We start from the raw sequence: 24,556 nt of genomic DNA, 5'->3' as shown, positions 1-24,556 counted from the left end.
TGGATCAGTCGGGGCGGTGACACATGCAGCCGTGCCCTGGTCCAGCAGCGGGAGCAGGGCATCTGGGCGGCAGAGCTGCTCTGGGAGTGCTTCTAGGTCGGACAAGGTATAATTTGATGAGGTTCTTTCTCTTTTGAAGCCTGCATAAGGGTATTAAATTATGGGACCGTATCTGCTTTCACTTGGAGCAGAGGGAGAGTGTATTTACTGACTGATATACCAGGGCCAGTGGAGAGTCGATCATAGCAAACAAATCTGGTGGTGTTCTCTGTTATCGTTTTTATCTTGCTGGGTGAGAATAGTGCAGTGGCTGGAGTGTGTAATAATTCAGTTTAAGACATTTGATGCAGTGCCGTATAGAGAGATACAATGAAAAAGAAAAATCTTGTCCTGGATAAACCTCCTCACTCCTCAAAATACCCCAAACCCACCAAGCACTAAAATTTAACATCTGAACCCTGTGTAGAGCCACCGTGACCAACTCCACTTGCAAGATGAGGAGTACTTCTCGTGTTCTGCAGCTATCGGTACCCAGGCCTTTTCTGTGTAACTTTTGTTAGTGAATATAAGGGGACAGAGCCTTTTCCTGGTGTATTTTTAAGCTGAGGTGAAGTTAAAAGGGCCAAAGAATCGGTGTTAGGTGAGGATAAAGACTGCCTGGTATTCAGAAAGGGTAAGAACATCGCTTTCCTCAGCGAGGTGATAAAGGTATATATCCCAAGTAGGACTGGCAGTTGGAACAAGTACCTGATGGGAGGTGGCTGCTCGGAAAGTTTAGAGTTAAAAATACCAAACAAAAATCCACTGGGGTGAGAACAGACTGAATAAGAGATTGTGGTGCAACATCACTGTATCAGAAATAAGCCAGTGCTTTCCTCGTCTCGGCTTTACAGAAGAATCAAAAGCAGAAATGAAAGGCTGTAATGCCGCTTTGCAGAGGAGAGGATTTTTGCCTTCAGTTCTGATCCTGCCATTATCGAGGGATACTGAAACGATCGAGGGGGCTCAGCAGCGTGCAATTAGAGCAACAGTGGGATGGGAGGATGTGACAGTTGAGCAGATGAGACTGGAGATCAACGTTTGTATGATCTTGGGGAAAAAAGGAGATTAAATTGGGGTTGCCATGAAAATGCTTTCCTACGAGTGATATTCTTCAGGAAAAAAAAAGGCTTATTCGCATTATTCGCGTTCGATGAAATGGGAATCTGAAGTGGCATTTGAAAAAATCAGACTAGACAATGGAGGGAAAATATCTTTGTTGGAGTGTTTGGGCCCTGGAGCAGAGCAACGAGGCAGCGTTGGAGGTATTGAGACGCCGCACTGAGGAGAACGCAGCGCAGGGAGCGCAGAAGGTTTGTGCTAACTTGCCCGCATATGACAGAGATCCGTTTGGTGACCTTACCGTAAAAGGGAGAAGCCTCTTTTTTTGCAGAGGTGCCCAGCACCTCACTAATTTTAGCAGGAACTGTGAGTGTTGGAAGAGGGAGGATTTGCTGAGAGGGTTATAAAGTTTCTGAAACCTCTTGCCCCTTGCAGGCAGCCCTGCCTGCACTGCCACAGTCCCCAGGAGTTCGGCCGTTTTGGAGGTGCTGTGGGTGCCTCTGCCTCCCACCCAGTGGGCGTCTTGCCTCCTCGTTTCCCCGAGACTGCTGTTCTGCCACCAGCCAGCCGAGACAGCATCACCTCTTTGATGTTAAGAGGACAATTTTTTTCTCAGTGGAGCTGGCAGGGGTTGAATTACAGCAGTGCCTTAATAGAAGACAGGGACCCAGCACATTAAATGCAAAAAAAAAAAAAAAAAAAAGAACACATTGATTAGCAAAAGTAGGCAGATCATCCCAAAGGTGCTGTGACCCTTCTGCCGGATAATTTCCCGGGTCTGTCTGAATTAATTTCCTGGCTCCGTAGCTGGGCTCCTCCTCTTAGTGATTTGGTGAGCATAGAGACTAGGTCACATTGGTGGGAGCTCCTTGTCCTAGTATTCCCGGGTGCGTCTCAAGCCTCCTGGCATCTCTGCAGCAGAGCCAAAGCCCGGCTCTTAAAACTGTTGCTGCCTTTGCTATAATAGGCAGTGCTAGGAGCCACAGGGATGAGGCTTCTTTGGAGAAACACAGTGCTTGATTACTAATTTCCTTAAACAAGTTGTACTGTAAATCACTCATGTTTGAGGTGTGGCAGGGTCTGGGAAGTTAGCGGAGCCTTTAATGCGCTGGAGGGGGTTTTTTTAATTCTTGTCTGAAAGATGTGCAAAAATCCGGTAACCTCCAAATGTCCCACTTGTATTTGTTTCTTAGTTTGCAGAATGCCTTTCACCATAGCAACTAGGGTTTGATTTCCTCAAGCGCATGAATTTTCATGGATTTGTGGCGGGGGGGCGGGGGGCAGGAAACGGACCCAAAACCCTGAGCTAAAGCAAAGGTTTTGCAGTGTGGCAGTGGCAGGAGCACTGCTAGATTTGGCTTGTGAAGGAGAGGGAGCCTGGAGGGAGAGGATCTCAGCTGAACAAAAGCCTGCATCTAGCCCCAAATAGTTTTATTTGCAAGAAATCAGGCCTGACAGATTAATTCAGATTATTGCTGAATGTCACCCTCCCCACTGCTGCATCACCCCCCTGGCAGCTGAGGTGGCTTCGCTCCAGTTTTGTGAAGAGCTGGGGTTTCACATGGCAGCAGTCAGAGGAGAAGGATGGGCTGCTTCCACGTTTGCAGGGCTCAGCTGGAAACAATTGTACCCTTCCCACCCGTGGAGGTCAGGAGAGTGTTACGGATGGTATGAAACATGCTCCTCTTAGGTCTGCAGATGAAACCAGCTGGGGAGAGGCAGGAAAATTGCACATGGAGGAAACAGAGCTCTGAATGATCTTCAGAAATCGGGCAGAAACAAATGGGCAGGTCCAGGAGGGAGGTACTGGTGCGGGATGAAGAACTGCCTCGATACCAGGCCCGCGGACCAGGGTTTGGGTCATGGGGGACTGCTCCAGAGTGCAAGCCAGCTGAGTGGGTCTGTGGAAATAGAGGCAAATGTTTGTAAAGTAATCCTCTGACTACGCTTAGCACTTGGCCCCCAGCTGAAGTATTTGTCCAGTTCTGGGCGCCGTGATGGGTGCAAAGAGCCCAGAAGGCAGCAGTAAGATAATTGGAGAAGATGTCTGTGAACTGAGACTGGAAGACTTAGGGTTGTTTTGAGGCTAATAAAGGAAGGAGGAGAACAACATATAAGAAAAACTCTTTAAGCATGTGAAAGCTTTTGCCAGTAATGGATACTCTGTCTTCCATGGTAGGGCAATAGATAATGGGCTTAAATTACAGCAAGAGGTTCAAAGTAGGCATCGGGAAGATCTTTGTAATGGGAAGGAGAATGAAATGTTGCCCTAGAGGAGCAGGAGAAAAGGGAGTCCCGGTTGTTTGGAGGATGTTAGTCCAGATCTGCTAGCAATGAGCTCCTCCTTCCTTGGGGAAGGAGAGGATGAAGGAGCCCATGACCTTTTGGTCCTTTCTTCAGCTTGTTGCTTTGATTACTATGTGAAATATATGCAAAACACCCATGAGATGGCATTTGTGAGCGTACCAAAAACTTCTTGGCATTTACATGGCGTTTACTTTGGCTCAGTAAAATAAAAATATGAAAAAGAAACCTCCCATCATATACGCCTAGGATCTTTCTCCCCAAACTCCATACATGCTTCTTGCTCTTATATTGGTGGTAATTTTCCGGATAGAGATGGTTATATTGTTAATTGCTTTCCGAGGGATGGCACCGGTGATTTAATCGGAAGGGCTTTTTCTGGGTCAGGAAGAGATATCCCTGACTTGCATCCCCTGTTGGTCTCGTGCTAACTCAAGATACTCACTTGTTTGTTTTGTTTGTAATTTCAGGTCTTGGTGGTTCATGGCAAAGCTTGCGAATATAAATGACTCGAGCAGTAGCAAGCTCAAAGCGAACGATAAAGGAGTTAGTGCTTTGCTTATGATACAGATCAGCCGTGCTCCCAAAAGATAGGCTGCTGGGAGTTTTGTGGCCAGATTTTCTCCCTCCTGAAGTCTGCATGCTTTATTCTTCCTAAGGGAAATGAGGTGAAAGGGTCTCTGCTGCCACCTTTTACAATCTGCCAGAGGTTGAAAGAAAATGAGAGGGAAAGGGCTGTTCCTTGCATCATCTGGGTGGAAGGACTTGATGCTGTACTGGTGATGGAGAGACACTCCAGAGCCAGCTGCACGCTTGCAGAACAAAACAAACAATCCGCATACACCCACCGAGCTTCGTGGCTGATGCTCGGAGGCCTTGGCGCAGGCAGTGTGCTCGTGGTGACGGTCCAGATGACGACTGCCTTCTCTCTCTGCTTTCCTAGCCCTTGCTTCCACCCTTGCCTTGCAACTCTGTACAATGTCTTAATCCTTGGATGGAAGGTGTTGGATGCCCAACCAGCAGTCCTTTAAAAAAAAACTTGAAAAGGAAGCAATTGCTAATTTGGAGAGGAGGTGGGGAATGCCGGGAAGAGCTGTCTCTCTGGATGAGTGCCTCTCGTACCTGCTTTGCCTACATTTCTTGTGCATTATTGCTGGCAAGCTTCCAAGCACAATTAAACCTCTGACAGATAATCATTGGCAAAGTGGTGTCCAGAGTGAATAATACAGGAATCAGATATTTCTTTTTTGGCACCAAACTGTTTCAGAAAACGTATTTTGAAAGTTGAAAATAGAAGAAATTAATTGAACAAGCTCCCCAGATCTCGACACGTTGCCCGGTTGTGTCTCATCTTCTGGGAGCCACCAGGGACTTTGATTTGGGGTTTGTCTGTCATAGTTTGGGGCAGCTTCTGCTGTTTCGTGCTGCAGAGGTAATGGCCTTCTGTAGACCATTGGGGTGGTCAGCAGGGAGGTGTTGGTAGCATAAATCCGCAAAGCTGACGTGGGGCACAGGCAGGCTGGCCTTTTAGATCCCTCTTTTACTGACAGCTTTCCATTGCTGAACTGTGTTCACGAGTCAGCCTGCCTAGGAGCGACAGAGGTGCTGTCACACTTCTGAATTTTTTTTTTTTTTTTTAATCCATCCATGTTTTTTGCCCTTAGTAACTTTTCCTCTATCAATCCTTGTTGCTTAATGCCGGTATCAGCTCTGTAACACAGCAGCTTGCCGAAGAGTCGGCGCCTTCCCTGCTGTAGCTGGCATGGGTACCGCAGTTGTGCTTTAGCCAGATGATTTGGAAGAGCAATTGTTCTCTGCTCTTCTTTAGTGCTTTCCGACCCAAGCTGTGGACGCATTATACAAGCATTAATTCAAATGCATTATCCCTTATGAGATGGAAAAATAGCCTGATGTTTATTTGGGCAAGTCGCAGCCCATGGTCTGGTGCTGTCCGGGTCCCTCCCCTCCCTTGTAGTGTAAGATGGTGCAAGAAGGGTTTTGGGGTGTTGGGGTCAAGCTCTGCTGCGAGTACCACCGGGAATATCCAGGGGAGGGTGCAGTGAGTCTGAAAACAAACAGGTTTCATCGCTCTGTGTTGAGGCACCGCTTCAGAAACGCCACTTAATTTTTCTCCATGCTTGTCAGCGGGTGCCTGGGATTTTGTTTGCTTCTTCCCTTCCCCGAAGGGGATAGCAACACCATAGCATGCTGATTTCCCATGGAAAGCAACCTCCCATCCCTCCCGGCTTTCTGAGTTCATTCCTTCATTCACCGCTGCTCCCGATCAGGACACGCTGGGGGTGGCGGCTGCCGCCAGGCGAGCTGGTGACTGTTGTCACTGCGTGCGGAGCAGATGAAGCTGTAAAGCCTGCGGCTCCTCTGAAGCTTGAGTTTAATCTCCTGGTTTCAGCGCTCTCCACGCTGCTGTCTGCTGCCGGACCCTGATTCCCAGCATGATCTCACATGGCCACAGCGCTGGATTGCGTGTCAAAAGCGATCCTCCTGCACATGTTCTGCCATGGAGGCAGAAATGAGTGGGATTCGACCTGTTGGCATGCCTTCCTGGAAGGGATCTTTTGGTGGATAAACACCTTCAACTTGGGTGAAACAGAGGAGAAGGGAATGCTGGCATCCCATCCTCAGCGTGGACCGCACAGCAGGAATGACAGTGACCTCATCCGCAGCCGAAGGTTCCCGGAGCTGCGAGCCTTTTCCTTCACGCATCTCAGAAGTTGCTAGTTTCCACGCTTGATCCAGATAGGAAAAACAGGACCCCCCCTCAGCTCCCTGCCGAGGGCAGCCGGATTTCTTAGGCTGATTGGTCACAGGCTAATGACATTACATGCCTCTGCTCTCCCGCAGCACTGATTCATCGGGGACAGTTTTGTACTGTTAATCTATAATACCCCTACCCTAAGGCACTGCTTTCTGTGGCTGGAGTTCACAACAAAGCGAGCTCCCCACAGACCGGGGCGGGGAGGGGGGAGTAATGTGTGTGTGTGCGTGTGTGTGCATTTTATCCTGTGATAATACCGCTCTTTGGTGGTAGTTTTTAATTGCAAGGCATTGCAGTGAATTGTCATTCCCTCGGCATTTCTGAGCACCGAGGCTCTGGGCAGAGCTGCTTGGACTTTTTATTAATTCAGGATGAGTCCTTTTTGGCTGACTACCGTAGACGACGTAAGGCTTTAAAAACTGATCAATAATCCTGATGGAGCAGCAAAATCCAGGCCAGGCGGCATGAGTGCAAGCCAGAGATTACGTGAAGGAAGTTTTAAATACCTCTTACTCCCTTCCCTTGTCTGGACTTATTTTGTCCTCCCGCTGCCCAATGCCTCTCCATTAATATTTCTCATGCTTGTTGAGCCCGTGACAGGTGATTTAAAAGCACCAGTTTGTGTTGGCATCTCCGCTCTTCATAACCGGAGCTGAAACGCGTCGCTGCTGTCCTTACGTGGATTAGCGCCGTGATTTATTACTGTTGTTTCCAGGTTTGAACACAAAGGTACTGTCTCATTCTGGGAGGGTTGTCTGCGAGAAGCGAGCCCCCGAGGATGGTTGCTTGACAAATACCCGTGCTTGGGAACACAACATTATTTAGAAACACGCTTTAACTGCTTCATCGAGGAATCGCCCTCCTTTGCATTTGTTTCTACAGTGCTTCGGTAAAACCTACTTTACAGGCTTAGGCAAAAGGGGGGTAAAAAATGCAGAAAAGAGGCATCCTGGGTTTGATCTGTTGCTCTGCCTTTGATAAGGCAGTCGTCGTGGTTTGGGGGCTGAAGTTTGTGCTAGCATTTTTGGCTAAGGTTTGCAAGGAGCGAGTGGTTTGATGTGTGATTCTTTCTCTCCCAAAACAAGTCGTCAGCATCTGTCTTCCTTCAGAAAATGATTGTTGCACCCCAAGGGAGCCCTGCTGTGTAATTTGTGGGTAGTAGAGGGAAATAGACCTCGGAGTAGCAAGGGTTTCCAACAACTGAACCGGACTGTCTTAAATGAGAGAAGTTGGGGCGTTAGAAATGACAGGCGTGCTGCTGGCTTATTCTGACTCAGCATAAGTGACTTTAGGGGCAGAAATGGAGAAAAGCTTGCTTTCTGGGAGCTGCCGCAGGACTGCCTGCCTTTGATCATTACCTGTGCGGCTGTGTCCTTGAACCCAGCCCCCCAGAAGGGAGAGGGAGAAGGAGGAGCGCCTGCACACGTGGGCCTATGGTTAGTTTGCAGGCTGACGTGTGAAATACAGGTTATCCACGGACCGGTACGCTCCCTTTCTTGGGGGCTCGTGGCTTTTGGGGAAGGCGGTGCGGCTGCAAGTCCCTGCCTTCCCCTGTGGGTCCTGGGATGCTGCTCCCGGGAGGATGCTGTGCCGCTCTCCAGGCACCCGCTCCCTCCCCGTGGGAGATGCCGTGTCCTTCTAGGCACCCTTGCTGAGCAGTTGCTGAGCCTTTGGCTGTGGTTCGAAAGGCAGGTCACATCTCTGGCACATTTGCTTAAAGGTGCTGGGCCTGGGGTTAAAAGTTAACAACGCTCTTTCCTTATTCACTTCTAATTTAATTTGGGAAGGCAGTAGGGAGACAGAGGGCACTTAGTCTGGTAAGTGCTGTTCCCTTGATGGGAGTTAGTAGCTTGCACGGCGTGCGTAGTATTGACTTCCTAAGCTGACCTTTACCTCCATCAGGTTCATTTTCAATTATAATATTAAAAAAAAAAAAAAAAAAAATCCCAACCCCCAACCTCTTATTTATTCTTTAGGCAGCGAGGACGTAAATCCTTCAGCGTGTTTGGATTTATAGAATTACTGTGCTTTTGCTTAGCCTCACTTCCCCCTCCGCTCAAATGACACAGCTTTCGGTAACTGTGCGGGCGATTGCGTTTTTTCTCCCCCTGCTTCCCTCCTAGCTGCTCCCGATCCACACCTCCTCGTATTCCCTGCAGCCTTTTTGGGGAAAGGTGGGCCCTTGGCACCCATGGGAAGGGACAGGAGGGGGGGACTAGGCAAGTCTTAGGATTATCAACATTTGCGCGTGAAGCATAACAACCTCCAGGTATCTTCTTTCCTGACACAGAATAAAAAAAAATAAATGCTAAAATGCTTTTATAGGAGGCATTTCATCAGCTGTGCTACAGGCCTCCTCCGAAACCAGAGCGTTTCCGTGGTGGCTGGGGAGAGGGGGGAGATAAAAATATCTTGTTGAGCTCTGCTTGGCTTTTCCCCAAGATAAATAGAAGTGAAAGTCAAAAGTGGAGGCTTGGCCTTCTGGAATCTCTTCCTGAGCCCCCAGGGACCCGAGCGCGGGATGCTTTCATGATGGGGAGCCAGCTCCTGGTGTTTCGGGGGGTCTCAGAGGATCATATTTGAGGGGCCTCCCTTCCCACTGCCCTAGGCAGATCTTGGCCGTACAGTGGCTCAGCTGTCATCCCCACGCCTGGTGTCCGGTGGCTTCCTTTGTGGGAAGCCTCGGGGAGCAAAGAAGCGTCGGTGAGAAGCCGGCTTGAAACAAGAGCAGAAAAAAATATCTGTGGTTGTCCTCTAAATCTTGTAGCATGTTTACTCTCAGAAAGTACAGCTACATTACCAAAAATCAATAGTTCTAGCAGCTTTCTCCCTGGGAAACACATACACGCTCGGACATGCGAGAGGTGGTAGGTCTTAAAAAAGCCAAGGGAATACAAAGTGCTTCGGTACAAGGTTTTTGCTTCTCTTTTAGCAGCGTACAAATGGAGGGCCCTTGACTTGGACAGTGTCTTCTGGGACTTTCTGATTGTCCTTCTGGTCCGATGTGCCTGAGGCTGTGTGAGGCAGGGGGCTTCGTCTCATTAACTAATTTTTGCTTTGAAGTACATGTGTTTTGTAGGAAAAACAGGTTGCGATGTGCAGAGATAATATAAACAAATATTTGAAAGGCTCTGCCTTTGGCTGTTTTGTGTCAAGATTTGACTTCCAGGGCTGCTGATGGGACCAGCACATCCCAGCATTTTGTTTGTTTTCTTCATGTTTGCAAAGATTTCATTCTGCAGAAATAAATGCATCTATCTTGTCCCGCTTCTCTTAAAAAAAAAAAAAAAAAATCCTTCTCAAACCCTAGTATCTCCTTGCTTACAGCGCACCTACAGCTTCCTCCGTTAGGAATGAAGAGAAATGATTTCCATTTTTCCTGGGTGGAGAGTGCTCTGTGAAGGAAAGGAGTGTCAATACGAACAACCGTTTTGACAGAGAGGGGTGTTGAGATTTGGGGTGAGTGGGCATGCTGGCGGCAAGCACTGCAGCAAGCCCTAGAGAGCTGGAAATCATCCTTCCTTCTCAGATCAGCCAAAACAAAGAGAGAAAGGAGCCCAACCCCTTTTTACTACCATCTCTTATTAATGAGACATTTTATCCTAAGTCCTCTAACATGAACTACGCAGGCTTTTGGGAACATAATTAATCTTTAATTGTATAAATCTTTAATTGTATAAAATGGAGTTTGTGTGGCTGTAGTCATTTCTCTTCTCTCTTTTCCTCCTTTCCCCGTTTGAGATGCTCTCTTAGCACAACTTCTTTTGAACAAGGTGCCCCGCTTTAGGGCAGCGGTGGCACGGAGCCGCATGCACAGTGTCCCCCGAAGCTAGGCCGCTGCGGCGGGGCCCCTTGCTGGGATGAGGACCTGCGTGACCCCTGTGGCGGGGCTGAGTACGCGCTCGGAAGAACTGGCAGCAAGTTGCGGCTTAATTTGAGTCTGAGTGATTAGCAGCGAATTACTTCGGGCCCTGTGCAAAGTATGTCCTTGTGCTCCGGGTCTTAAGGGACAAGCATCACCCCAAAGGCAGGATGAGGTGCAGGTGAGCCGGAGGCTGCCCGCTGCCTCTCCTAGGCAGGCACACTGTGACTATAAACGGTCTGGTGCAGAGAAACCCAGTTCTTCGTGGCGTTTGCGCTAACCCAGATGCTTTTTGCAGAAGCAGCTTGAGGGTCGGCTGCCACGCAGGCAGGTCTGGGGAGGAGGAGGAGGAGGAGGAGGAAGTGGTCCCTGGCAGGTGGGCTGCTGGCAGCAAGAACTCCGCAGCACGTCTGACTGCAGCTGCAGCCCTTTCAAACTGAAGCAGGGGTTTAGCAATCGCTGTGAGCTGGCTAGGCACGCATAAATACCCCTTCTCTTCAGAGATGCCTTTCTGACTGTCGTGTGTCGATGGGGAATTGCTGGCCTCAGCCAAATCCCGAGCAGAGCGTTGTCTGGGTGAGCTGACAGTCCGGAGCAGGGGTTGGATTCATCACGGTGCCTGGCATCCACTCTGTTGCCCGCGTACCTCGGCAGTGCTTCCCGGCCCAAGCCCTGCTTGCCCTGCCCTGAAGATGGGCAGGGAATCACTTTCCCTAAGGCACTTTTCCTCTGTGGAGTGACAGCAAAACCAGGAATTGTCGGGAAAGCAACATAGCTGGTCCCCTTGCAGAAAGGGATGTTTGCAAAGTAGAATACCCTTGGGAGAACCAACAAAAGAATAGTCCTGCCCAGATCAGTGCCAGGCAGAGCCAAATGCCTTTTTGGAGGAAGCAAGTGCAGCCTTTCAGATGCTAACTAGGTATTTGGGGTTTCGATCTTTCGCTGTATGGAGGAATTGATGCACCATTGGCTCTAGGAGGACGTGTTGTAATTAATGCATCGGCTTTCCCAGGCCGTTAGCGTTTCTGCTTTCTGTAATGGGGATAAAGGGGTGTGCGACTGTCTTGAGCCAATGCCTGCAGGGACAGATAGAAAATTCAATAGGAGACAGAAGGAATGGACGTTTCAGTGGGGATATGTCACTGCTCAGGCCCTCAGTGACTCACAGCGCTCCCGTTAAGCAGAGTTTTGAAATTAGCGTCTCCACTGAAGAGCTTGTCCTAAGGCACGACTGATGTTTCCAGGTAGAGCAATTTCCTGCGTCTTAATGGAACGGGAGAAGCACTTTACGCTTGGACACGATGCCTTTCCAGCAATATTGCTGATCTTCCCCATAAGAAATTCTGATGTCATTTTTTTGGTCTGCTTCATAGATTGGATTAATCAGCAGAGACACGCCCTCCGGGTCGCAGAGTTGGCTTGCTTTCATTAATTTGCACTCAAGTCTTCGCTGAACAAAGGAGGATTTGTTGAACAAAGCGGGGTCAGCGCTGGGATGAAGAGCCTTGCGCCTCTAGCCTGCTAGTTTGAATTAGGACTGAGCCATAACTGTAAGGCGTACGTCCTGTGGCCTGGATTGGTAAAAACATCCTGGCCTCAATCCTTGCTCCTGCAGAGCCTGCGACCTCGAGAGCCGCCCCGAGGTGGTGGCCTTTTGGGGTGGTGAAGCTCCCTTAAATGAGAGGCAGTCAGAAAGCAAGGTTGGGAAGGCTTGAGCAGTTGCCGCTGTAGATAACCAGAGGTGATGGTTTCATACCCTGTTTGCTTTAAAGGCTAAATGCAGTCTCTAGGGGGAAAAAAAATCTTTTTAAGAATCGTTTCATTAAAAGCAAAGCAGGTCTATGAGCAGAGGCTTTTCGCCGGGCCAGCATTTGCGACAGATCTGTGAGCCAGCTGTAGGCTGCGTTTCTCTAGGTGCTCCTCAAATGTTGTGGGTTTTTTTTTTTTCCCTTCTCTTTTCTTTCAGCTCTTCGAGAACTTCTACTTCGGAGAGGCGCAGCTGGACTCAGTGCGTCTTTCCCAGAGGTTCTCCTCGGATGCCACTGGCTACTACGCGACATCTGGGCAGCTGACCTTCTCCTGAAGCGGCAACAACGGGGTCCGCTCATCGGTGAAATGTGTTTTTATAGGACACAGGTTTTGAACAGGAACCCGGGAACTCCAGGCAGGGATGCCTCATCACTCCTCGACGGCACGCTGCAGCCGGGAACCGTGGCGTTTCCCTGCAGCTTTTTCTACACGTATTGCCTGCCCTCCCTTTGGGGGGAAACCGGGGTCCTTCTGCCTCCTTTCCCCATTGGTAACCAAAACATCACGCAGTTGCCTGTTTGATGTCTGTTGCCTGTTTGTTTTCCGAGAAAACACGTAGAAAAACTGGTGCGGGTGACTTTTTGGGGCATCACCGATGCTTAAGCCTGGCTTTATTTCACAGGGAGGAAGTTTGTTCTTAAAATAAGTATTTAAAATCCAAGAGAGCTCCCTGGAGCACGATTTAATGATATTGAGGTCAGGCAGTGCTTGGATCTCCAGCAGCGTGCCTGTGTGATGTAGATCTCCAAATAAATTAATTCCCTTCAAAAGCAAAGTGTTTATCTCCTGTTGCATTGATAGTTTCTGTAATTAAACTTCCGGCACGCGACTATGTTAATAAGAAAGCATTTATGGCAAGAGCTCTTTCCGGTGACCGTTGTCAAAAAACATATGCCTTGTAGGTGGTTTCTCCATTAAAAGCAGCGCAAAACTCTTTGATACCATTGTGAATCCTTCAGAGATCTGAAGACGGCTGTGTTTTCTTGTAAATCTCCACGTTCGGTAAGAATAGCGACACAGGCTTTCAACTCGCCCAAGGATAAACGCTTTGAAAAATGGAAGGTGCTGGTGTTTAGTTGTTTTTCAACAACCTGGCGGCGGCTGCTGCTTTGCCCGTTCCTGGTTGCTGCCGTGAGCGTGGAATTGCGCTGTCATCGAGACAGAGAGCGCGTTTGCTAGGGACAGGGCCGCTCCAGCAGCATCCGCTTGTACTCGTGATTGTTTTTAAGAGGTTTTCATCCCGTTTTCCTCCCTCCCGGAGTGAGCTGGCTGTGCCGCCGTGCTCTGCACGCACAAACAGCGGTGGGGAGGCAGTCAGGATTCGAGGTGGCTTTCCTTTTTCCCCAAATGGGTTGCGGGTTGCATTTCCAAGATGAAATTGCCCATCCTCTGCTCGCGAGCCCGCCTGCCAGGAAATCAAATCGTCTGTGGGTTTTGCCGGTTGCCCTTTACCCTGAAGTCTGCACTTGTACCCAATTACAGCCGTCGGGCTTTTTGTCTCTGCTTTTCCTTGCAGCCGAACGCTTTTGTGCTCTCCAAGCGGAGGAGGAAGGGGCTGCCTTCAAAACCGTTTGCTCGGCGAGCGGAACCCCGATGCAGGGAGGTGCTGAGAGCACTTAACACCGGTTGCTGTCATCTTTCCGCCAGCCTGAAGAGGTACTTGGCAAATCTCATCAAGCCGCCCGAAGAAGAGAGCTGGGAGCTGCTCGCGCGGCCGCCAGCCGCGCTGCCTGCCGCAGGAAGGGGAGACGCACCTCGGAAAGCTGCTGCCTGCTGGGTTTTTAACAACTCTCACCGAAAAGCTGAGCGCCGCAGGACGTGGGTGCTGTTTGCGCTATAATTTTCCTTAACGGGGCATTCGTGGTGTTTCTGTCACACCTGCTTTGCTCCGTTGTCACCTAATACTGGCGATTCTCATTTCTTCTTCGCTGAGGTGGGCTTCGAGTCTTCCTCCCTCCCCTAACACAGGAGTGGCTTTGACCTTGACGTGGAGGCAAAGACAGTTTTTCTACAAAGAAAGGCCGATCTGAGAATACTCCTCGCTTCCCACTAACGTGGACATGTTTTAATGACAATTATTTCTGTGACCGTTTGGAAGTTGGTCGAATTTCGGTGGTAAGCGGCTTATCCCGCTGCTGTAGCCTGGCACGGCTAAATTTGTATCGCTTCTCCGTCCCCGGGCGGAATTAAGGGTTCTGGTCTGTTCCTCTTACTCTCAGAGTTGTAGGTTAGGCTGTGATCCAGCAAACTTGTACGTGTGCTTAAATTTACACCTCGCTTGATTCCCCTTGTATAACATTAAGCGCGCACGTGAGTCCGGTGGAGTGGCAGCTCTGCTTTGCCCGTAGCGCTTTTGGAATGAAAAAGCTTATTGTACAAATGAGAGGGGCAGAGTTGGGTGTTGTATCCCCTTCCCCTCGTGCGAGGGAACTACTCGCGTAAATAAAACACGCCCTACTGCTTTTTTTTTTTTTTTTTTTGGGGGGGGGGTGTCAGGGCCAGAAGAAAATGTACCGGGATGGATTTACCGAGGGTTTTCCCTTTTCTGTCATTATTCATAAATAGAATTAGAACAGTTTCATACTGAACCCCATAAAACTGTGTTTTACGCAGGGTCCCGCACCGACGAATTGAAATCCCGTTAAACCAGGCAGCGTTAACGGGTTTGCAAGACACAACTTAATACTTTAGAACTCGCCTAAAACTTAATAAAACTGAAACCTCCGGCTCTGCTTCTTTCCCCCATCTGGGCTGCGTTGGAGATCCCCGCGTCCGTATATCGCGCGGAGGAAGGAGAAAGTTGTTTTACGCCATCGTTTTGCTCAGCAGCAAGCCTCGCTGGAGCCCAGGTCGGGAGTTCTCGTTCTTAAACGTAAAGTTGAAAATAACGCCGTTTTCTTAAACGCAGCGCCTGGAAGCTTTATTTCCTAAGCCTCGCTTTAGGCTCGGCTTTGCTTCTTCGGGAATAACGTGCGCACCTGCTTTTCCTGTAAGGAAATGGAGCGTTGTGTTTTCTCTCCAGCCCGAGCATCCTCACAGGGAGAATAAAAGCCGTGTGTGTGCTCGGAGCTCCCGGGCTGCAGCTGCGAAGGAGCAGCGGGGGCGCGGAACCCCGCGCCCCCGCTGCTCCTTCACAGCTGCAGCCCCGGGGCGAGTTGTCACCGTCCTTCCTCACCAAGGAAAAGCAACGATTTGAAACCTCCTTGTCCCGGCTCTGCTCCCCGACCTCCCTCGGGGCAGGGAATGGGCCCCAAAAAAATGCTTGCGTTGGGGTGGCCGAGGGACGGGGAGCGCAGGGCGGGCGTCGCGGGGATGAGGGGAAGATTGGGGGGGGATGGGGGTTCGGTGGGGTGGAGGGAGGGACGCAAAGTGGGGACAGGGGGATGCAGGATGGGGACAGGGCAGGGTCGGGAGGTGTGGGATGGGGACGTAGTTGGGACTGGGAATGCGGGACGGGGGATGTGGCAGGGATGGGGGATGCGGGATCAGGGGTGCGGGATGGGGGCTCGGTACGGACCAGGGATGCAGGACGAGGGATGCAGGACGAGGGATGCAGGACGGGGACAGGGGATGCGGGACGGCGACAAGGTATGGACCAGGGATACAGGACGAGGGATGCAGGATGGGGACAGGGCAGGGACGGGGGATGCAGGATGAGGACCGGGGATGGACCAGGGATGCGGGATGAGTGATGCAGGATGGGGACAGGGCACAGCCTGGGGCTGCAGGATGGGCACTCGGCATGGACCAGGGATGCGGGATGGGGACAGGGGAGGGACCGGGACTGCGGCCGTGCCGGCGGCTCCCCCGCCCCGGTGCCGGCGCGCAGGTGCGGCGGGCGCGGCGGAGGCCCCGCCCCGGCCCTCCCGCCGGTGCCGCCCGGTGCCGCCCCGCGGCCGCACTCGCCGCCGGCGCCTCCCCGTGCGCACCGCACCGCTCCGCACCGCGCCGCTCCGCACCGCGCCGCTCCGCTCCCCCCCGGCGCTGCGGCAGCATGCGGGGCTGCGGCGGGCGCCGCGCCTTGCTGGCCCTGCTGGCCCTGCTCCTGCCCGCCGCCGCCGCCGGCCCCGGGCCCGCCGCCGGCCCCGCCACCGCCACCGGCCCCGGCGCGGCGGGGGAGAGCCCCGGCAATTTCATGGAGGACGAGCAATGGCTCTCCTCCATCTCCCAGTACGGCGGCAGGATCAAGCACTGGAACCGCTTCCGAGACGTGAGTCCGCGCCGGCAGCGGGGCGGAGGGCGGGGGGGGGGGCGGACGGACATACACGGGACGCGCCGCCGGGCAACCGGGAGCCCCCAGCCCAGCCTCCCCGCCCCGCCGCTGCGGCTGCCGCAGCACGACCCTCCCCCGGCCCCGGTGCCCGGTGCCCGGCGCCCGGCTCCGTCGCAGCCGGCCGGGGATGCTCGGCGCTGCCCGCATCCCGCCGCCACCCGCCGCGACCGTGGGCGGCTGCCGGCCCCGGTACCCGGGGGATGCTCCCCCGGCAGCGGCAGCGCCGAGGCCACCGTGCCCGATGCCGCCGTGCCCATCGCCGAAGCTGCGGCGTGGCTGATGCCAAAGGCCACCGGGGCTTGACGCCAAAGCCAGCCCCGCCGGGGACCTGGGGGTGCTGCTCCCTGCACCCCGTCCCCATGCACCGCATCAGGGCCCAGGCAGAGGTACCGGCAGGCCCTGCCCGCCCTTGGCAGGCAGCGGGGAGGTCTCAGCCCGTGGGTGACAGCTCAGCGCGGGTCGGGGCACCGATATCCCCCCGGAGTCCCGCTCCCCGCAGCCCGGCGGGGTGGTGGTCCCTGGGGATGGGAAGGGGGGGGGGGGGGCGGTGTGGATGAGGATGAGGATGCGGGGGCTGCCGGAGCGACGGGCCGGTGACCCGGCACGTTCGGCGCAGGCTCCCGTAACCCCTTGGTTTGGTGCAGCCCCTCCTAAAAACGGCCCCGAGCAGCGCTTGGCTCCAGCCTTTAATTTCACGGGGCAGTCGGGGATTTTTTTTCCTGGGCTCATTTTACACCCTTGCCCCCCACGTTACACCCCCCCCCCCCCAGCTCATGTTCTCCAGGGTGGGGGCATCCCCATCCGGGGTGCGGGGGGGGGTGTCCGGGGGACCTGCGGCAGCCGAGCGAGGAGGGGGCACACGCCGAGCCGCCCCCCCACCCCGAGCCAGCCCCTCCGCTCTTTGTTCAGATGCGCACTCGGGTTCACCTTGGCAGCAAGGATGCGCCGTCGGGAGATCTGCCCCGCCGTGGGCAGGGCGGGGGGCACCGCCCCCCCCCCCCCCAAAAAAAAAAATAAACCGGTTAGGGAGACAGAGCACGGGCGAGGGTGCAAGGGATGGGGCAAACGCCTCCCCGGAGCCCCCCGCCAGCGACGTACCCGGCCGGCACTGGGCGCCTGGGACCCCGGCTGGCTGCGGATGCTGAAGGGGAAACCACGTGTGGACGTGGCCCCACCACGCTGGGCATCCCCGGGGGGCGTGGGGGGGGGCGTTTGGGGCCGAGAGACCCCCCAGCCCGGGCGCTAGCAGCACCCCGCTAGCAGCAAGCGGGGGGGGGCCCACCCCGGCTGTGCCGCCACCACCAGGGCTGGTGGGCTGGGGGGGCTGCGGCCCTGCCGGCGGTTAGCGCGGATTAATAAGCAAATCCCACGGATTTGTGGGGTTTTCGGCTGAGCAGCACCGGTGGGGGGGTAGCGTGACCCACCGTGCAGCGGGGAGGAGGCCGACGGCCTTGCCGAAAGCTGCGCCGCAGGGAGCTGCCGGGCGCCGCAGTGTTACTAATCACGGCATGGGAAAGCGGGCTATCGATTGCGGTGCGAACGCCGCCGCGCCAGAGCGAGAGACATCCCCTCCGGACCATCCTCCCGCGCCTCGGCTTCGAGCTGCCATCCAAAAACCCTGCCCGCCCTCCCCAGGGCAGCAGAGATGCTCCTGCCTTGTTACCATGAAACCCAGCCCGGAGCATCCCGCGGGATGAACGATGCCGTCTGCCGGGAGGGTTTGAGTCCCCGCTGCACCCCTCCGCCCCCGGGATGCTTTCGGGGCCTCAGGAGAGCAGCTCTGCCTCCCCAGGCAGCGACATCCACGTTAGCCCGCTCCCTCTGGGCTTCGTATTGAAAAACCGGGGTGGCAGCACGTGGACCGTCACCCCACGGGGATCCCGGGGGGGGCCTGGCTGGGTGCCCGGGGGCTTCCTCCACCCGACGCCTCTTCCATCCCTGTTCCCTGCCTTTCCCTGCCAGCCGGGGGGAGACGGGGAAAGGTTTTACCCGCCATAAATGCTCTCCAGGGTTACAGGGCTGGAGCCAGACATGGGGGAGCATCTCGGTGGTGGGTACCGGTGGCATCTGGGGCTGGTAACGGGACCTTCGGGCACCCCAGAAGGTCAGGGTGCCCGTCACCGTGGGCTGGGAGCGGGGGTCTCTGGGCTGCCCGGGGGCTGACGGCGGGCGCTCTCGCTCTTTCTTTTCTCTCTTTTCTCGGTGTGGGCCGGGCCGTCTCTCCGCCACGCTGCCAGGAGGTGGAGGTGAGCGTCGAGGGGCCGCTCCTGCTGCCTCGCCCTGGTGGCAGCCTACTTTTGGGGGGCAGGCTGCTCCGCACCCCCCCTTCCGGCATGGGGTGTCCTGGGGGGGGGTGTCTGTGTGTGTGTGTGCGTGTGCAATGCCGGCGTGCGTGCGGGGGGAGCCTCGCGGGGCCGGTGGCCCTGAGCGGGACGGTGTCACACCTGGCCCGGTGTCACCTCTCCCACCGCCTGTCCTCATCCAGGCTCTGCCCCCTTTGCAGGACGACTACATCAAGAGCTGGGAGGACAACCAGCCCGGGGACGAAGGTACCGCTGGCACCCAGCTGGGCTGGGTTGGGGATGGGGCGCAGGGGGCTCGGTGACAGCCGGCACGGAGCAGGGGGACACTTTCTGCCCGTAACCCCCCCCCCCCCCTTGGCTTTTCCCGGGAGCGGCGGTGGGGCCGGTGCCTGCCGGGAAGCGGCAGCTGGTGCCGAGGCGGCCACCCAGCTGCAGCCTGAATGGCGCTTTGTGCCGGGCCGGCTGGCGGCCAGCGCTGCCGGGGCTCCCCCGGGGGGGTCCCCGCCTGCCCCGGCCCCTCTCTGCCCCCCCCCAGCCCTGGACACCACCAAGGACCCCTGCCAGAAGGTGAAGTGCAGCCGGCACAAGGTGTGCGTGGCGCAGGGCTACCAGCGTGCCATGTGCATCAGCCGCAAGAAGCTGGAGCACAGGTAGGAGGGTGGTGGGTCCCCGGCGGTGGCGGGGTGGGGGGGAGCCATGCCGGGGGCTCAGCACCGTCCCCCTGCGCCTCTCGCCCCGTGCAGGATCAAGCCGCCGGGCACCAAGGGGCACGGGGGCTGCAAGCCCTGCCACGCCGCCCCGCTCGCCGCCGTCTGCGGCTCCGACGGTCACACCTACAGCTCGGCGGTAAGGACGGTGGGACCCGGGGAGGGGGATGCCGTGCCGCATGCGTGTGTGTGCGGCGTCCCGACGTCCCGCTGCCGCCCCGCAGTGCAAGCTGGAGCAGCAGGCGTGCCTGGCCAGCAAGCAGCTGACGGTGCGGTGCGAGGGGCAGTGCCCCTGCCTGACCCCCCACGGCCCCGCCGGCAACGGCAAGCAAGGTGAGCGGGACGGGGGGCACTGGGGGGGTGTCCCTGAGCCCTGCCCGGCCTGACGCTGCCCGCCCCCCCCCCCCGGACCCCCCCCCAGAACCGTGCACCGGGCAGGACCTGGCCGACCTGGGCGACCGCCTGCGCGACTGGTTCCAGCTCCTGCGGGAGAACGCCAAGCAGAACGGCTCCGGCGGCCTCCCCGCCAGCCCCGCCACCGGTAGGTGCCCCCCGCCGCACGGGGAGGGGGCGCGGGGTGCTGTCCCCGTGGGGAAGGGGGGGGACCAGGCAGCCACGGGCCGCATCCTGCCCCGCAGCGCTGGAGAAGAGCGTGGCGGCCAGCTGCAAGGAGGCGGTGGGGTGGATGTTCACCCGGCTGGACACGAGCGGGGATCTCTTCCTGGAGGCGGCCGAGCTGGCCGCCATCAACCTGGACAAGTACGAGGTGTGCATCCGCGCCTTCTTCAACTCCTGCGACACCTCCAAGGATGGCCGCGTCTCCGCCCCGGAGTGGTGCTTCTGCTTCTGGAGGGAAAGTGCGTCGCGCTGGGGCGAGGGGGGGGGGATGCATGCCGTGGGGTCACGGGGGATCCATGCTGGGGGGGCTGGGGGAGGGGAGGAACATGCAGATCATGGGGTGCACAGCGTGGGGTTGGGGGGTGCACAGCAGCGGGGGGGGGGGGAATGTTATGGGATGGGGGGGGTGATGTGCACACTGAGGGGCCATGGGGAACGCATGCTGTGGGGCTCGGCGGGGGGTGCACACTGAGGGGGGGTAGGGGTGTGCACGCTGTGGGGCCGTGGGGAAGCACACCGTGGGTTGGGGGGGGGGGGGATGCATGGTGCAGGGGCTGGGGGGGCTGCACGTCATCGGGCTGGGGGGGCCGCGCACCCTGGGGGGAGGTGTGCTGTGGGCCGTGGGGTCAGGGAATGCCCGCCGTGGGGGGCTGCACGCCCACCCTGAGCGGCGTGTGGGGGTGCTGCAGAGCCGCCCTGTCTCAGGGAGCTGGAGAAGATTCAGATCCAAGAAGCAGCCAAAAAAAAGCCGGGTGAGTGTTGGGGGGGGGGGGGTGTCCCGCAGCCCCTGTCCCCCAACAGGGCCCTGCACGGCCAGGCTGGGGGGGGGATGAGGATGAGGATGGGGGGGCTGCACTCTGCGAGGGGAGGAAGGCTCCTGCACTGCACGTGTTTTTGGGGGGGGTTGTGGGGGGGGTGTCATCACTTCCCTGCAGGCACCTTCATCCCCAGCTGTGACGAGGACGGGTACTACCGGCGGGCGCAGTGTGAGCCGGGCGGCGGGGAGTGCTGGTGCGTGGACCAGCACGGTGCCGAGCTGACGGGCACCCGCGGCCACGGCAGCCCCGACTGCGGTGAGCGCCGGGGAAGGGGGTACCAGGGTTGGGGGGCTGTGTGGGCGTGAGCCCCCCCCCCGCCCGGTGTGGGGGGTCGCAGCCCCAGAACCCGGCCGTGAGCCTCTGCCCCTCGCCCCCCGCAGAGGAGGCGGCGGGGTTTTCGGGTGACTTCGGGAGCAGCGTGGGCTGGGAGGACGAGGAGGAGAAGGAGCCGGAGGAGGCGGGCGAGGAAGGCGAGGAAGAGGAGGGCGAAGCAGGCGAGGGCGACGATGGCGGCTACATCTGGTAGAGGAGCAGGAGAGCCCGGTGGGCGGCATGGCCGGGCGGCAGCACCCCCAGCCGGGGGGGGGGGGGGGTCCCCGTGACACACCCCCCCCCCCAATCCCCAACCTGCTGCCGGTGTGGCATGGGGTGGGTGCACCACCACCCCCCCCCGCCCCCAGCCCCGTGTGGGATGGGGCGACGGGGTGCTCGTCTGGGAAGGGGGTGAGTGGGGGGGGGGGGGGGGGGGGGGGGCGGGGATGGGGGCACGCTCGTGTGAATTTGAGCTTTTTCTTTTTTTTTTTTTGGGTAGAGCCTTGTAGGCCTAGTGTGCTGCTGCGTGGTCTTCAACCGGGCAAATGGCGCTAATAAAAGTGGGGAAAAAAAAAGGAAAAAAAAAAAACCCAAAAAAACCCCTCCATAGACAAGCTGCCCCCCCAATTACCCCCCCCGCCCCCCAACCACGCTGTGCTTGCACAGCTGCCCCGGCCCCCGGCGTTGTGTAGCGGCTGTGAAATAAATACCCCGTGCTGTGTCAAACGCTCGCCTGTTCCTCAACCCCCCCCCACCCCGACACCCCCCAACCTGCCTGGGGTGCTGGGGGGGGAAGGGGTGGGTGTCAGGGCCGCTGGTGGTGCCGGCTGCTGCCCCTCAGGCTGGGGGGGGGGGGCTGGGGAAGGGGTGTGGGGGTGCCCCCCTGCCAGCGCCCCAGGGTTCGGTCCCTGCGCTCAGACGTGGGGCTGAGCTGATCTCCCGCTGCAGGGGCCTGGCCCCAAATATGCCCCCCCCCAGCCCCTGGCCCCCTCCAGGACCCCAGACCCAACCTAACCCCCATCTCTGCCCCCCCGCTATAGCAGGACCCAGAACTGCCGACCCCTCCCCACCCCCCAACCTGTTCCCACCCCCCAGACCCCACCCTACCCCCGCCCAGAACATCCCTTACAGGGGAACCCCCCCCCCCCCCCCCAACGCCCCCCCCACCCCCCCCCCAGGACCTCCCCCACCCGCTCAGCACCACAGGACACCGGCCCCTCACAGCACAGCATTTATGGCTCCAGGGAGAAAAAAAAATAACCCAAAACCCCAACACCCCCCCCCCCCCCCCCCCCCCCAGTTTGGGGTCACCAGCAGCCACCACTGTGCTGTGCCCCCCCCTTCCCCCGGACACCCACTCTCCACTGGCCCCACGGGGCCCAGGCGCTTGGCCCCGACACCAGCGTGGCCAAAAAGGGGACGTGGCAGCTCCATCCCCCTTTGGCGGGGGGGGGAAGGGGGGGTGTCAGAGCTTGCTGGGGGGCCCTGGCTGCCGCTGGAGCCGCCAGGCCGCCCGCACCCCCTCGCCCGCCCGGTTGAGGCCGGCGAAGGCACCGGGGTCGCCGGTGCGGCGGTAGCGGGCGATGGGGGGCTGCAGGACGGTGACGGGGATGCAGAAGTTGAGGTGGGGGTAGGTGGCCCCCACACTGGTGTCCCGGGTGTTGCTGGCCACGATCCCTGCGGGGAGAGGAGTGACGCCTGCGTCACCGGGTCCGGCCAGGGGGGCGGCGACACCCGTGGGACCCCCCCCGCACCCACCCATGGGAGACACCCTCCACCCGTGCCCCCCCCCCCCCCCCCCCCCCCCCCGGCTTACCCAGGAGGTGTCCGCTGCGGGAGGAGACGAGGGGGCCGCCGCTGGAGCCTCCGTGGACGGCACAGGTGGTCTGCAGCATGACGGGGCGCCCGGCCACCGCCACCACGGCCGAGAGGACCCCCGTCGTCACCGAGGGGCCGCATGCCCGCCCCAGCGCCCCGAAGCCCACCACGCTCACCTCCTCTCCTGGGGTGGGGGAAGCAGCAGGTGGGTGCGAGGGGGTGAACCCCCACCCCACGCCCCGGCACCCACCACGTTGTCGTCCCGCCCCCGCGGCCGCTTACCTGGGCGGAAGGTGTCCGCCAGGCGCGGGGGGACGAAGCCTGGCACGCTCTCCTCCAGCTCCACCACCGCCACGTCGAAGGGGGACGACTCCTCGGTGGCGAACACCACGCGCCCCCCGAGGACGGCGGCAGCCCTAAGGACACGGCACGCGAGATGTCACCACGGGGGGCGGGAGGGGGAGACGTGGTGGCGGGGGGGGAGGGTGGGGGGACGACAACACACACGCAAGATGGGGGACACGCAGCCGCACTCACCGGTCGGGGCCGGGCGCCGGCGTGATGCGGAGCGGGGCACCCGTCTCCACCACGTGCCGGCAGGTGAGGAGCAGGCGGGGGGCCAGCAGCACCCCCGAGCCCCACGCCGCCCCGCACTCCACCAGCGCCGCCCAGCCCAGGGGGTCCTGCCCGCCTCCCGCCCGCACCACGGCCACCCGCCCCGGCGCCGGCGGCACCGCGACCCCGGCTTCGTCCAGCACGCCGGCGCTGCTGCGCAGGACGGCGTCAAGGGAGCAGAGCAGGGTGAGCCCGACCCACTCGGTGCCCTTCCAGCAGAACGAGGCGGCGATGATGCCAACCAACCGGGGTCCGGCGGGCGAGCGCAGGAAGGCGCCGCCGCCTTCGGTGCCGGGCAGGCAGCGCGCGTCGGTCAGGATGAGGGCGTTCTCCTCGCCCGCCAGGTTGCTCACCACCCCCCTGCTCAGGGTGTTGAGGAAGAGGTCGGGGCAGAGCGCGCCGAAGGGGGACCCGCAGGCCAGCAGCCCCTCGCCCTTCCGCAGGCGCCCGGCGCTCGCCCGCGCCGTCCAGCCGCCCTGGGGGCTGTCGAGGTCGGGCACCCGCAGCCAGGCGAACCAGTGCAGGGTCTGCCCGTCGTCCCCCGCCGCCTCCCCGCCGAAGCGCCATCGCTCCGCCTGGCCGAAGGCCCGCGCCAGCGCCTGCCGAAAGGCTCCGCAGGGCACCAGGGCCAGGAGCCGGGCTTCGTGCCGCCGCAAACCGCCGGCCGGGTTCCGCGGTGCCGCCGGGGCGTCGAGGCGGAGCGCCCGGGCGCGCGACCCCGGCGGGGGCCGCAGGACGAGGACGCGCGGGCGAGGCCGGAGGGCGTCGGGCAGCAGGGCGCGGTGCCGCGTCCAGGCGGCTGGGCCGTCCCGCAGGAACGGGGCGAAGACGGCGCCTTGGCACAGCACCAGTCCGGGGCCGCGGCTCAGCACCACCCCGCTGCAGCTCCAGGGGCCGGCGCACGCTTCGGGGGCGTCGGGGGGCGCGGAGAGGCTGACCGCGCAGCAGGCCTGCTCCTCCGCCATGCCGACGGGGCGGGCTGCATGCGGGGCAGGGGACGGGGGGCCGCGGGCGGTGCGACGCAACGCCACGCCACGCCACGCCACGCCACGCCACGCTCAGCGCGACCCCGCTCCCCCCGGGGCCTCTTCCCTCCCCTCCTCCCCCTTCACTCATTGGCTGCGGAAGTGGGGCGGGGCGAGTGACGTAACGGTGACGACATGTGACGGCACGCCCCCGGCCCCAGGCGGCCTTTGCTGCGTGCCCGTGCATCGCCCCCCCGCGGGAGGAGGCGGCCGTG

General features: G+C 58.6%; 3 protein-coding genes across 4 annotated transcripts in view; 2 read left to right on the top strand and 1 right to left on the bottom strand.

Annotated features, from left to right (window-relative positions):
• Positions 1–12,271, top strand: part of ASCC1 (activating signal cointegrator 1 complex subunit 1) — a 38,760-nt gene extending 26,489 nt beyond the window's left edge. For both annotated transcript variants that reach the window (XM_075758964.1, XM_075758963.1), the window contains exon 10: positions 12,010–12,271. In XM_075758964.1, coding sequence (XP_075615079.1) covers positions 12,010–12,126 — 117 coding nt within the window. In that variant the 3' untranslated portion in view covers positions 12,127–12,271. The remainder of the gene's footprint in view (positions 1–12,009) is intronic.
• Positions 12,272–15,695: 3,424 nt separating this feature from the next.
• Positions 15,696–21,217, top strand: SPOCK2 (SPARC (osteonectin), cwcv and kazal like domains proteoglycan 2). The gene is made up of 10 exons (XM_075758962.1): positions 15,696–16,062; positions 18,629–18,674; positions 18,964–19,078; positions 19,172–19,274; positions 19,360–19,468; positions 19,557–19,676; positions 19,774–19,992; positions 20,443–20,505; positions 20,689–20,826; positions 20,952–21,217. The coding sequence occupies exons 1-10, from the start codon at positions 15,847–15,849 to the stop codon at positions 21,095–21,097; spliced, it is 1,275 nt and encodes a 424-aa protein (XP_075615077.1). The 5' UTR covers positions 15,696–15,846; the 3' UTR covers positions 21,098–21,217.
• Positions 21,218–22,248: 1,031 nt separating this feature from the next.
• Positions 22,249–24,312, bottom strand: TYSND1 (trypsin like peroxisomal matrix peptidase 1). The gene is made up of 4 exons (XM_075758961.1): positions 23,239–24,312; positions 22,984–23,117; positions 22,700–22,885; positions 22,249–22,560 (listed from the first exon to the last, which is right to left on the bottom strand). Exons 1-4 carry the CDS (start codon positions 24,279–24,281, stop codon positions 22,349–22,351), a joined length of 1,575 nt encoding a protein of 524 aa, XP_075615076.1. The 5' UTR covers positions 24,282–24,312; the 3' UTR covers positions 22,249–22,348.
• Positions 24,313–24,556: the final 244 nt, after the last annotated feature.

This window comes from Balearica regulorum, chromosome 7 (genome assembly GCF_011004875.1).
Source record: "Balearica regulorum gibbericeps isolate bBalReg1 chromosome 7, bBalReg1.pri, whole genome shotgun sequence".
Taxonomy (NCBI): Eukaryota; Metazoa; Chordata; class Aves; order Gruiformes; family Gruidae; genus Balearica; species Balearica regulorum.
The sequence above is the reverse complement of the archived record's forward strand: the minus strand, read 5'-3'. Positions and strand labels throughout refer to the sequence as shown.

Excerpts from the sequence above, each read along its gene's own strand:
- SPOCK2 (XM_075758962.1), top strand. The coding sequence starts at position 15,847 with ATGCGGGGCTGCGGCGGGCGCCGCGCCTTGCTGGCCCTGCTGGCCCTG. Across the intron at positions 19,469-19,556 it reads CGCCGGCAACGGCAAGCAAG|AACCGTGCACCGGGCAGGAC; the intron begins GTGAGCGGGACG and ends ACCCCCCCCCAG. Across the intron at positions 20,506-20,688 it reads AGCAGCCAAAAAAAAGCCGG|GCACCTTCATCCCCAGCTGT; the intron begins GTGAGTGTTGGG and ends ACTTCCCTGCAG.
- TYSND1 (XM_075758961.1), bottom strand. The coding sequence starts at position 24,281 with ATGGCGGAGGAGCAGGCCTGCTGCGCGGTCAGCCTCTCCGCGCCCCCC. Across the intron at positions 23,118-23,238 it reads CCGGCGCCCGGCCCCGACCG|GGCTGCCGCCGTCCTCGGGG; the intron begins GTGAGTGCGGCT and ends CCGTGTCCTTAG. Across the intron at positions 22,561-22,699 it reads CCGCAGCGGACACCTCCTGG|GGATCGTGGCCAGCAACACC; the intron begins GTAAGCCGGGGG and ends CTCTCCCCGCAG.